The sequence below is a fragment of the Delphinus delphis genome, chromosome 3, assembly GCF_949987515.2.
Source record: "Delphinus delphis chromosome 3, mDelDel1.2, whole genome shotgun sequence".
In the NCBI taxonomy this organism is placed as follows: domain Eukaryota; kingdom Metazoa; phylum Chordata; class Mammalia; order Artiodactyla; family Delphinidae; genus Delphinus; species Delphinus delphis.
In genome coordinates, this window is record NC_082685.1 from 109275715 (window position 1) to 109289997 (window position 14283).

At 33.7% G+C, this 14283-nt stretch overlaps 1 protein-coding gene across 1 annotated transcript in view; it reads right to left on the reverse strand.

Moving 5' to 3' along the window:
* Positions 1 to 14283, reverse strand: part of MSH3 (mutS homolog 3) — a 180989-nt gene that overhangs the window by 66869 nt on the left and 99837 nt on the right. The window contains exons 14-17 of the mRNA XM_060009221.1: positions 12710 to 12897; positions 11811 to 11979; positions 6125 to 6189; positions 3618 to 3734 (exon numbers count right to left, since the gene is read on the reverse strand). Of these exons, the coding sequence (XP_059865204.1) occupies positions 3618 to 3734; positions 6125 to 6189; positions 11811 to 11979; positions 12710 to 12897 (539 nt within the window). The remainder of the gene's footprint in view (positions 1 to 3617; positions 3735 to 6124; positions 6190 to 11810; positions 11980 to 12709; positions 12898 to 14283) is intronic.

Sequence of the window (14283 nt, forward strand, 5' to 3'; positions counted from 1 at the left end):
GGATCTGAGTGTCAAAGTACCTGTGGCACTTAAAAAAAAAAAAAAAAAAAAAAGCAGCCAATTTTTTCCTACTGTCACTCCATTCTTCTCAAGTCCTGTCCAGGCTACTAAAATCCTAATTTGCCACTACCCAACAGCCTTAGGTTGAGGGTAACTGTCCCTGATGACCTTCTAACTTCCGGGATTGAAATGAGTAACATAACTCTCAGTCAGTACCATTTCAGTTTAACAACAAAAAAGGCAGGAGAGAGAAGGTAATTATTTTGATACGGACGACAATGTTCTTTTTCATGTCAATTGTATAAATACGGCATGTGAAAAAAAATTTTTAAACTATCATAAACCTTAAACATCACCATCATAACTTCATAATTCTTAAGAAGCCTTGTTTGACTTCTCAGTCTTTGTCTATTTGCTACACTTCGCCAAATTTCAAAGAGATCATTCATACTTAGAAAAATGACAAGCTGAAAAATGGGCAGTTCAGATAACAATCTGATAGACTGGGTTTATGTCATAACAACGTGCAACTTTATCACTAGGCCACCAAACAACTTCACCTAAACACTGTGATTTAATTTCTGGTCAAAAGATATTGCTGGGTCCATGGCAAGAAGATTAAGACACTTGTGTTCTAAAGCTGTTATGACAGTTTACCATCATATGTTTACTATCAAATGTTGCTCAATGATATCTGAAGTTAATAAAAAAGGAGGATATTTTATTTTTATTTGCAAATGAATTTCTAAAATAATCAAATGACTGTGTGAGAGGTATTATAATTCAATTTTTAAAGAATTTGCAGTTGAGATTATTCAATATCCACAGCCCATCTTCTAGAACACAAAAGAAGAGACAGTTTTTTGAGAGAGGCTTCTATTCACAGACTTTGTTACAGCCTTGATTTCTTACGATATTTTGATAAAAAGTAATGTGACTAATGGACAACCGTTAGTATCTCAGTAAGAGACAAAAACACTTTGTATAGCTGGTATTCAATCCTCTGGTGTCACGTTCAATGAGGTTAATCATTTCTGAAATGACATTATATTCACACCATCTGGCACCTCAGTAAACAGTATGCCATAACAATCAATGCTATTCTCAAGTTGGGGCTCTAGTTGCAAATGCTGTAGCTAAATTTCAGCCAATACTCTTTTTTAAGATAAAAAATTTAACATATTTTTCTCATTTTGAAAGTAATATATGTATATTATAGAAACTTTTGATATCATGTATCTGCAAAGTACCTTAAATTTCCAGTAACCTCATCATCCAGAATTAATCACTTAATATTTGAGACGATACACACGCCCCCACCCACCCCCACACACACACTTCTCTAAAGATATACACCTGGACAAACCTCTCCTCGAGCAACAAAATACAAAGGAACTATATGGGACCAAAACTAACTGCTCACATGCCCAGTTGGGGCAAATTCTGGACAAAAGATACAAAGAGACCAAAAAACCCAGCTGTCACTTTTGAAGAGCCCCAAGCAAAAGCACGGGGTCAGGAGCAAAAGCAGGGCGCTGCACACGCCCCCAGCTCACAACATCACCTAAGGGGTGGGCAAGCCACCTAAGCCACCCCTCCGGCCTGACCCCTGGCCACACCCCTACCCTCACCCCGTATAAGGAACGAGCTTGGCCCCCCTGAGCGAGCAAGGGAACCTGTTGCTTGTTCTCATTCCCCCCTGCTGCAGCAGGGGCCCCAATAAAGCCTTGCCTGAACTTCTTGTCTGGCCTCTGATCAATTTCTATTGATTAAGGAGGCCAAAAACCCTGGTCGGTAACAAAATCTCTTTCTGATGCTATAATTCAAAACTTTGCTGGGCAACAAGAGACGGTACCAATTTATTACCTTTTAAAAACTCACATATTATCTTTTTTGTTCCTTTTTTTCCACTTGTCAGATTGGTTAATTTAAATGGAGTAAAGCTCCCTGAAGACTTCACTGAATACTGTTCAAGTTTTTAAAGAGAAAGATTTCTGTTTAGACTGATGCCCATGGATAGATTCACCATGGGTGGGCTCTACAGCCTGATGGTAAGGGGCACACACCCTACCACCAGATACCCTGGGTTGCATCTGGGCTCCAATCCTTACCCTTGTTGTGAGCAACTTATTTTTCATTTCTGCATCTCACTTTATCCATTTGTAAATTGGGGATGATAACAGTATTTCACTAATAGGGTTCTTGTGAGGAATAATGAGCCAACATATATAAAGTGCTTAGATGTGTGGTGGTCTGGAGCCAGCTCCCATTGACTCTTGAAACTCAGCTGTGCACATCTCTTCCCAATCCAGTCCAGCAGGAGATTGCAATCAGTCCAGGTGGGAGTAGTGACACAACAGAAATCAAACACACACTACTACTCTTCCAGAGAGTTGGCTGTTAACCATTTACCAGCACACGAGCAAATTAAATTAAATATGAGCACGTGACTATTAATAAATCCAGAATGAGACATTCTTTAAGACAAAGGCAGGACTCTTCAAAAAAAAAAAAAAATCTCATAAAAATCCAAAAAGGTAGGGGCCTATTCTAGATTCAAATACACTAAAGAAACATAATAACCAAATGCAACATGTGAAAGTTTTTGTTAAATATGGGGGGAGGAGGACTCAGACATAGAGAACAGACTTGTTGCCAAGGTGGAGGGAGGTGGGGGAGGAAAGGACTAGGAGTGTGGGATTAGCAGATGTAAACTATTATATACAGCATGGATAAACAACAACGTTCTACTGTATAGCACAGAGAACTATATTCAATATCCTGTGATAAATCATAATGGAAAAGAATATGAAAAAAGAAGGTCTATATGTGTATAACTGAGTCACTTTGCTGTAAAGCAGAGATTGGCACAGCATTGTAAATCAACTCTACTTCAATAAAAAAATTAAAAAATTAAATATGGGGGGAGGGGGAATTGAGGCAATTTAATATTTCTTAAATTAATATTAATTTTTCTTAGGTATGATGTAAGATTACAAAGCAAAATGTCCTTATTTTTAGAAGATGTATGCTTAAGTATTTAGGTGTGAAGTATTACACTGTCTAAAACTTACTTTAAAACGTTTCAGGAAAAAAAAGTGTATGAGAGAGATATAAAACAAATGTAGCAAAATGTTAACACTTGATAAACCTAGGTGAAGGGTATATAGATCTTCATTTCAATTTTCCCACAGATGTAAAATTTTTCAAATTACAAAGTTAGGGGGAAAATGTAAAGGATGTAAAAATATAAGAAAAAAATTAAATGGCAATGATAAAAACAAAATAACTAACCCATACTTGTCCAACTCTGAAAATGTTAAGCCTTTATATAAGAAAAGTAAACAAAGTCCAAGGTAGAATTTCAAAGTGACACTACTAAACATTCTTAGCAACAAAATGTTAGTACAGTAACAATAAAGTATATTTGGTTTCTTACTAAAGACTAAAATGAGCTTACATTTCAAAGGATTAAAAATAAAATCAGAGAACACATGTACTCAACTATTTTATGGCAGGTCACAAGCAGTAATCTCTACTTTTCTTTTTGATGGAAAGATTTTCCGGTCTATTTCTCATAGCAAAAAGTCAGATTATATTTTTCATTGTAAACTCACTCTAGAAAATCAAGCCATTCAGCACTGCAGTCAAGGACTAGCTGCTCCCGGAGCTGATTCAGATGTCTGTAATTTTCTACAATAAAAGGAGAGTGAAAGCGGCTCACAGCTTTTGTGCTGGAAGAGAAGAAAAAACATAAATAGGAAATCAAGGTTACTAAGAAATCAGTAATGCCATCACTTCAGAAAACTAAAGTAGTTATTGTTCTCTGATGAGCGTTGAAAGTAAATAGCTGTAAATACAGAACATTCTTCAATTATGATCCTGAACTTTACTGACTCCAAAGATCTTTGTTGTAAATAAAATACTTGAAGTTCACAGGACTTTGTTCAGGAAGCTTTTAAAATTCATTTCAAGTTATATCCATATGGCAAAGTCAAAGTTTAGAATTTCTGTTTCATAAGTAAAGAGCTTTTTTCTTTAAATAAATGAAAATGCTTGCTTTTTTAAAAAAAGATCAGACGCAAATATAACAAAGGAAGTCCTAACAAAGCGGGGAGTTGGACATATTGGTGAGGGTGGTATTATTTTTTATATTTTATACTTTTTTGTATGATTAAAGTATTTCAGTGAAAAAAAAAGCATTACAAAGAATAGCAATGTATTAATTCAGGAAGCAGTCAAAGAAGAGTTCTTCATGATCTAACTATAGATTCACAGTGACCCTGGATGGGAAGAAATATCATGTACTCCTCTTCTGGGCTTGCATATCATCTCTGCTTCTTCCTCAAGAAGCTGCAGAACACAATGGGGGATGCTATGGGTCCCCAGTCAGAGAATCCAGACCAAGGCTTCAACTCTGCCACTTACTTGCTAGCTATGTGACTTTGGGCCAATAAAACTGGCTTTCTCTAAACTAAAAACCTTCCTCATCTATCAAATAGGGATAATAATAATATCTACCTTATAGGTACAGTTGAGAGGATCAGATAGTGCTTAGCAGAGTACCTATGTCATTAGTACTCAATGTTAGGAGTTGTCCCATGGTGGTGGGGATTACTGTTATTGATGCTATTACTATGATGGGAACTTTAAGAAGAAAAGGTCAAGATTGAGTGATAGGCAGGTGATGACAGAGTGTATCCTGATCTTTGTTTGCACCCTCACTCCTGTAACATGCTGTCACAATTACCTTTAATTTGGCAAGTTATTGGATTATAAGTGAGCCTTTCACATTAGAAACCTGACTTGATATTCTAACCTATTCCTGTCAAGGTTCTGATAGCTAAACAACAGATAAAAAATAACAGTGAAACTTCCCCCATACCGTCTTATTTATTTATTCAATTTACATCATTGAAATGTTCAAAAGACGCTGGCACTGATTTATGCCTTGCTTATTGCTTTTAAAGTATGTCATCTAGATTTCTATGCAAACATATTTATCATAGTTCTCTTCTGACAAAACTCATTTAGTGAGACATTTTAGTGATTGTTCTAGATACACTAACATGATTTCTAGTAATTTCTCTTCACAAAGCATATTACCATTCATTAGCTGTAGCACAGGACAAAAACAGATAAAGAATGCCTGCAAAATGAGGAAACATTCCCTAAAATCAATAATACCCCAAATTCAATTATAGCTTCTGGTAACATAGGAAAAAAAAGGATGGTATCAGGGGTAAAGAAACCCATGACTGTGCCTTCAGGATCCTTTGATAGTGGCCATGGATAATAAATAGTTTTCTTTTTTAATTAAAATAATAATTAAAATTCATAATCATTCACACATCATGTCAAAATAATGTTAAAATTTCCTTCCATTCTTAACATAGAGTTCCTTCATACCATCACCAGCTACTAGTCCCTCTTCTACTATCTTAGGCAAATGTAGTATTTTCATCTCAAGTTCATGCAAACATATTAACAGTAGTAATAAATATTTCACAAACGATGCTACTCACAAGAGGAAATACACTTCGATAAAACCACTTCTTTAAAAGAGTCCCCTCTTGGGGATTAATGCCTAACCAAGGAGAAAAGGCAGGGTCTCAACGCGGTTCTCTAATTTTGTTTCTGATTATTTTCATCAATTCATGATATAACTTAAAAAAAAAAAAGAACATGTAAAGAGCTATTATAACTATGTGCCATGGAAAGCAAGCTCAGTGAGGCACAAAATGAAATGTCAGCTTCTTAAAAGAAATGTCAGGTATAGCATTCATCAAGAAGTTCAAGCAACCAAATTAATCTTATAACTGAAGGTTCTGCAACTTTCTTTTTCCATGTGTTTAAAGTGTTCTCTGAGGTATAAGAATAAAACAGTAGTTCACAAAACAAGAAAAGTGTACACAAATAAGATACCCTTTGGAAACAATGTTTTAAAATCCAGGATAAAAAGAGTTTAAGATAATTATTTATCTAGTTAAAGTTCCATAAAGAAACTGAAGTGCCAAAATTGCTTTTAATGTCAAGGATGTGGTTATTAACATACCAGAAGCATGCAGGTAAACACATGTCATAATTCACGTTAATAAGAAAAAACATGTATTTTTAAACTTACCTTCCAACCTTAACCCAATCAGTTGGTATACAAGATACAGCAGAATTCTTTACCTCAATCATAAACTAAAATAAATACAAATAAAGGTTAGATATTTAAATGATTAACCATTATATTTTTAAATCTTTTAAATCTTCCTCAAAATTGTTCTATAATAGCTGAAAATAAATGTAATGATTGTAATTCAAAAAAAAAACTGTGCTATAATAGTCTAGCAAATATTAATCTAAACATTCAAAATAAATCCAGTATTGTTATTGGGAGAGTTCACATGTGTCCGCACAACCAAATATTATTAATTAGGGTTTCAATACTTGGGATAAAGTACAATTTGTATTCAGCAAAAAGTTTGTGATAAAGGATATAACTTGGCGCTTTAATGTTTGTAACACTGTTATGTTCATACTACGAATGGTGATTTTTCTTTAATGACCTTTTTCATTTATTACTACCCACTTATCTTAAGAATTCTATTACTCAGTAATAAGACTGAATTTCTAAGTACATAAAATTTTAAAATATTTGATTATTAGATGTTATATCAGCTTGAGATATGGTCAGTCCCTAATTCTGAACAGAAGAGGATTCATCGTAATAGTTTTTATCCAAGAAACCTAAGTCCTCTAAAAGTAAACTCAGACAAAGCACTTAACTTCCTCAGCAATTAAGGGAGGAATAGATTTCTTCACGAGTGTCTTCTTTAAGTTTTCATTTATATGAACCATATCTTTATAGATCCAACTGTACTCTACAAGCTTTTCTGAAATCATCCAGGAAGTAAATGAAATCACTACTTCAATCACACCTTCCATTTTTAGTACTAGTTATATATCATCTCTTCTTCCTGTTCACTTTCCTGTATTATTGCAATGAAACTTAATGTTTTATTTAAATAAATAAACAAATAAAAAATACACTTATTTTGTATGGGATGGGACCCAGAAGCTCTGTGGCGGCCACTAATTTTGAGATGGCTACAGGAACTTTGTCACATGTTTTACAACATTTCAGGTATTTATAATAGGCATATTATTAATAGTATCAGCCTGGGACTTCCCTGGTGGTCCAGTGGTGGAGAGTTTGCCTTCTAATGCAGGGGATGCAGGTTCGATCCCTGGTCAGGGAACTAAGATCCCAAATGCCGCGGGGCAACTAAGCCCGTGCGCAACAACTACTGAGCTCGTGTGCTTCAACTAGAGCCTGCACACTGCAAACTTCAGAGCTCATGCACTCTGGAGCCCGCATGCCACAGCTAGAGAGAGAAAACCCACGCTCCAAAACTAGAGAGAAACCCACACACCACAACAAAGAGCCCGCATGCTGCAACTGCAACTAAGACCCAACACAGCCAAAAAAAAAAACAGTATCAGCCTGGCTTTTGAGTTTACTTTTCTATTAATAGAAACATTGTAGCTTTTACATTAATTATAATAGGAATTAACGGTTAATTTTAAGAATTTTCATCCTTAGCAAAGATTTTATAACTAATGATGTCCTCTTTTATAGAGGAAATTAATACAATTTCAAATCTGGTATATCCAGTTAAAGAGTTAAGACTGAAGAGTCTTTAAAAGTCCCTTTGGCTAAAAAAAAAAGTAACTAAGGAAAAAAATTCACAAAATAAATATCACTGATGAGAAATCACTTTAAGAGTAGGCTAAAAAATTCTGCTTAAATATTATTTTGAAATGTTCTATGAGAAAACATATTGGTCTTTTTAAAAATTAATTGTGGGAGGAGCTATGTCAAAGGCAAACAGCAAAATTGAGGACCACGTTAGATCACTAATATTTGGGAAGGACATGTGTAACACAGAGCTCCATAGGAATTACTGCCTAAAGATGGTGGAAATTTTGAAAAGAAGCTACAACTGCCTCAGTGAGGTCTCTGGGCAGCCAGCTAGGATAGTGTACTTAAGTTATTCACCATAACTCTGCAGCATGGCAGCTCTGGATTCAGATCCATGCCTTATACTCATTACCAACTGCCACTGGTCACAGCCCTTTGGAGCACCTTGGGAATAGTTTGGACCATAACTGTTCAATCTGTAAGTATCCAGGGTCCATTCTAAGGACCACAGCTCCTCAAGCAAGCCACTTATAGAGCCAATACAGGATGGAAAACAGAGTGAGAATCAGGAAAGCTACGTGGACCTCCTGCTTGTTAAACCCCTGGGGTCACTTCCTCAGGTGCTGGTCCTGTGTGTCATCTTTTCAGCCTGTGTTTCTCCTCAGAATTGTCTTCAACTAGCAAATTTTTTTCTGTTCTACACTAGCTATGGAATAGGAAATTTTCTATTTCATGAACATTCTAAGAATGAGAAGACAGGCCTTTTGTTTAGAGACTTTATTACTAAAGAAAAGGAAACTAACAAAAATTGGAAATTAACATATATTTCAGAAATCTTAGAGAGTTCTCATAGCAACTTCCCTCACTCTATAGTTCGTGACTGTGTTTCTCAGGTGCGGATGCTAGAAGTCTGTCCAGATTCATTGTAACAAACACTCATATTCTTCTGCTGGGATCCAGTTCTGTCCTGGTTAAATGTCAGATATTGTTACTCAATCTACAGCCCGTGGAATCACTGGACTGGCATCATTGTTAAGTTTGCTGAAATTCTTATCACACTCCAGAAACTCTCCGTTTTCTCCAAGGCCACACTTCACCCATTCCTATTCTCCCCACTTTCTTTCCCACTATGTCTTAGGAATTTGCAAATATTTTTTATTTAGATGTAAAATATAACAGAGATTGCTTTCCACGTCTTAAACCTGCTAAGCAGATATTTGGATATGCTGCAAATTAATAAAATTGTTTCTACAGATTTTCCACTAATATTTCTTTCCTTTTCCTTAAGAAAACTACTAATCAATACTGCCTCAAGTCTAAATATCATCCCATGCCTATTCCATATCTGATTCAAGGTTAAGAAACAATTCTCTCCACACATAAAACATGAAAGAGACTGCCACAGAAGCAATGAACTAACTATGTAAAGCTATGTAAATTTCTGCTTTCATTATTTTCTTTCCAGGATTTTCTTTCTTTCACTATTTTCTAAACCAATACTCTCCGAGTCAGACACAATAATTCACCATAGTCAATAAGGCTTAGTATTCTAACGCGTAAAAACTGGGAACAAAGGTGAAAAAAATGAATGGTGCCAAAAGTAACACTGACTTGACAGTCTATTTTTACTAATATTAAAAAGATCCATGTACCACATAGGGCTGCTATAACAGGTTTTTAAAAATATATTACAAAGTTATATGTATGGAAATAAAATTTCAGACAGAACCGAAGGGTATAAAATAAGAAGCACATATATATAAAACAAGGGTTTTCCTTCTTTCCTCCTTCACTTCTCAGAGGTAATCATATTTGATGGAGTCTGTTCTTATTCCTTTGAGTATCTCTAAATTTGCTTATAACTTCAGTACAAATATTTAAACAGAATTTGATAACAATGCTGACTATCATTTGGTGTTCGAATGAACAGAATCACTAATTCCCAAAAAATGTTATAAAAGTGATTCTGTATTGATGTACTATTAAGATTCTACAGATTAAAAAAAAACAACAACAAGAATCCATCCTATTGTTAAAAACTAAGAAATTTCTTGCCTCAAACTTATCACCTTAACTTAGTAAAGGTTAAAAATAATAAGATAATTTACCTTCCTTGTTAATCCTTTGTAATCCAATTACTTAATCTCCACTCTGCGCTTTTTCTTAAATGTCAATGCTATACTGATACAAAATAACTAATCTACTATCCCTTATGAATTCCTAATCAGTTTTCCCCATTTTTACTTTAAAACTGCCAAATGAATCCATGGCTGTCTTCCAAAGCCTTGAGCTTTATTTAAGTCTGAATAGTATGAGCTCTAAAATGTCTGGATTTTATCAAATAAAATCTATGATGTTGATAATCCCTTGTATTAATATTTGTGAGTTGAGTGAAATAACGACATGGTATAAAGATTGGAGGCAGACCTGGGCTGGAAATGAGCTTCTAACTTGGGTAACTTATCTCACTATACTATGCCAAGTCTCAGTTTTCTTTCCTGCAAAACTGGAATAATCCCTTTTTGTGTTGTTACAAGGATTAATAATATATGCAAAGCACTTAGCACCATTCTGAACATTAACAAGTGCTTGACAAATGGTAACTATATTACTATTATTAGTATTATATGAATAATACGTGCATAGTGCTTTCCAATTAGAAAATACTTTCATGTATTTTAACTCAATTGGTCTTCACAGTAGTCTCACTACAGGGGTGACTCTTCCATGGTCATGTAGCATGTAAGTGGTAGAAATGGCATCTTTCCCCACTGTAATACCAGGTAACCGCTTTTCTACTAAACATCTTTTATTAATGTATCAAGCAATTTTGATCATCTCATTTTCAACAAATAGAACAGAACAGTGGCACTGAGATCACTTGTCAGTTTGCAAGGTCATAATTATATAGTGAAACCAAGAGATACAATTAAGTATTTGGTATTTGCCTGTTCAGGGGAAGAATGAGAAGTATATGTAGGGTGAAGTCATTTTTCTGTTATATAGAGCTCTATGTGGAATGCATTATGAAATGTCTGCCTTCATATAATATCTTAATTTTGTCTAGAAGACAGGCTGACTTAATCACTGGTCTGTTACATTAATAAACATTTTAATAAAGATTATAATTTACTGTAGAATTTCTTATTTCAAGTAATCAAACAAATCAACACTTGGCTAAATAGATAAAGCAGTGCAAATATTTTAAAAACATTTGAAATTACACTTTTCCCCACTAGAAAAATATCTATTTTTAAAAATTCTGAATAAAATGTTCATCCTATAGAAATTATTCACAAATTCCCTTATTTGCTATTTTACTAATTTTTTAGATTCCCTCAGTTGGAATTTTTCAGATTCCCTCAGTTGGATTTTTTCAGATTCCCTCAGTTGGAATTTTTCAGATTCCCTCAGTTGGAATCTTTATATTTTATTAAACATAACATGTAGAAGTAGCAAGACTCAGAATAGGACCGACAGATATAAGTACACTTTAAAAAGCGTACTTATTCCTGGTTCTCTTTCAGATACTAATATCAAACTTTTAACAGAAATACACATACCAAAAAACACATTCTAGACAGCACCATAATCTTATGGAAGATCCACTAAATGTAGGTTTTTGCTATAGTTTTTTTTTCAGTTTTTTAGCAGCTATACTGCTTCAAAAGGAACCCCTGCCATTTAATCACTTTGTGATCCAATTAGTGTAGGTTATTCACTGCATTAGGTGGTTTGTATCATTTCATCATCTGCAGGCCGGGAGAAAAAGACTAACTTCTCTCTCCCGGATTTAGAGCAAATGAAGTCTTGAAAGTTATTATTTACAATAGTCAAGGTTCTCTACAATTTCAATAGATAATATTAAAACACATGTAACATTAAGTTCCATGGTTTTACCAAGACTAAAGTAAATAAGCAAACCAAATACTGTTATTAAAAGAAAATTCTTATCAAAACAAGCTATTACAATATATTTCCAAGAAACAAAACAGAAAATCTGAAAAAAAAAGAAAACAATAATACTTTCATCTACCCTCAGATTTTTATTTACATTTTAAAATATCCTTTCCAATTGAGAAAAACTAATGTAAAAGAAAAGTATGTTTGATACTACCTCCTGTCCTGATACTGTCACATATTGTGCAGAAGGATTTTTTAGTATTTTTCGTATTTCTTGCAAATGTGTTTGGATCTTGTCAGTAACTTCCTGAATTTCGTCCTTCCTCTTTTTTATTAAAGGGAAGTGAGAAAGGTCTTTGAATAATTCGGTTTTATCCCCAATCCTAAAAAAAATGAGAAAATGCAAATACATATATTAAAGCATATTACTTATACCAATTAACAATTATTTTTCAAAACATAATGAAAGACCAAAGGGTAGGAAGTCAGGAGAACAAGATTTTAATTCCAGCTCTTCCACTAAATACTTATGGGTGAGTTTCTTAATTTCTTTGAAGACAGACAAAATTACCCTAACATTATTTTCATTTTGCAAGTTCATGATTGCCATGGTGAAACCAAGACATGAAATTCAACATTTCATGTTGTATATTCAGAAAATAAACACTAATGTAAATATTGCCAAATCTTTTTTCTTATACATAGAGTTCTTTGTGGGATAAATTGTAAAACGACTACTCCTTAGAGGATAACTTTCCTTCCACAGTTTCTGAATATAAAGCAGAGGATCTCTGGATATCTAGCAAATAAGCACAAGATGCCATCTGCCATCTAGTTTTGGATTAATAAACTGCTAGTACTTGCTCGGCCTGGACTTTACCTTTTCATCACCTGATACCTGGAGAAGTACCACATTTGTTCTGTATGACGGAACTGCCTAAACACTAAGTGTTATTTCCAGCTGTAATATAGAGCCTTTAGTATCCGATCACATTTCTAGTTTTACATGCAACTTCTATCATTACTTCTATAGAAGCTTAAGTATCCACACATCAAATGGCAAATACATTACTTTCACTGCTAGAAAGGAAGAACTAAGGGTCTGCTACTTACTTGGCAGCTTGTTCATTGAGAATCTTTAAGTAATGCTCCACTGGACTGAGGAGTTCAGGAATTTCTGAAATAAATGTCTGGAGCAACTCTGACTGAACATGGGAATTAACAGCAGGTATTAGTGCTTGAAATTCTGACTTCAGGTGATACAGGGTTTTGACAATCAGGAAGAACTCTTGCGTAGAACACTGAAAATAGAAATATTTTTCCTAATAGCATAACGTATGTGAAAATGAAATATAGTTAGTGGTCGTTTTAAAGGTAGAATCAGAATAAAAGAAAATTTTAATTTACCGTATAAATTAGTTAATTGAAATAAAGTTTTTGTTGATATGTCTTAAATGTTAATAGTTTAAGCACTTTATAAGATAATATTTTCAAGCTATGAAGAAAATAATTTGAGTCAAGGATAGGAAAGCCAATACTTGTTCAGTATTTTTTCATTTTAAAATATGTTGACCATATAACAAAAATACAGTAAACAATGTCGCAAATAAAAAGAATAATTCTGAGAAAATATCTGCAAAACATTTAAGAGATAAAGGTCAAAATTCTCTCAAGTATAATGAGGTTTTACAAATTGACATGGAAAAGATGAATAATCCAAAGAATACTGGCTAAACGAACTGACTATGAAGCTCATAGAAAAACGAACTGACTATGAAGCTCATATAAGAAAAAAATGTCCAATAAGCACATGATTAATGTCACATATAATTAGGATAAGCAAATTAAAATGACAAGATAGCATTTTTCACTCATCAGAATGTCAAAGATTTTAAAGTATGATAATAGCTAAGTCACACAGAGTGTGAAAAATGACACTTTTATATACTACTAGTAGAGGCGCAACTTTCTTGAAGAGCAATTTGGCATATATTTATAATAAAAAGTATATATACCCTTTGACTAAACAATTCCACTTTAAAGGATTTAACTAAAATTATTTTTCACAAGTAGTGAAAATCTTTACAGTAGCACTGTTGGTAATAATATTAAAAAGATGAATAAGAAACAAGTATCCAGCAATTGAGATATTAGGAAAAACTCATTCAATGTGATACTATAAAACAGTTAAAAAACTTAGACATCTGTAAATACTGATGTGCAGGTTGATATGGAACTCTGTAGTTTCAACATATATTAAATATACATAGTATATGTTTACACTATATACCATATATGTATTTACACAGTAAAATACCATTTGTGATTCTTTGAACTATATATATTATTCTACAGAAATAAAAGTATAAATTGAAAATTTCTGGAAAGTACACATGTAACTTTCTCTAGTTACCTCTGGGTAGTGGATATGTAGGAGGGTGGTAAAGGGAGACTTTTTACTCTTTATTTTACACTCCTGTATACTGTTGTAATTTTGTAACATGAATGTGAATAATTTTTTCAGGGGCGTATAGTTGTTTTACAATGTTGTGTTACTTTCTACTGTACAGTGAAGTGGAGTTCCCTGTGCTATATATCATGCTCTTATTATCTATTTTATACATTTATTTTATACAGTTATCTATTTTATACATATTAGTGTATGTATGTCAAACACAATCTTCCAA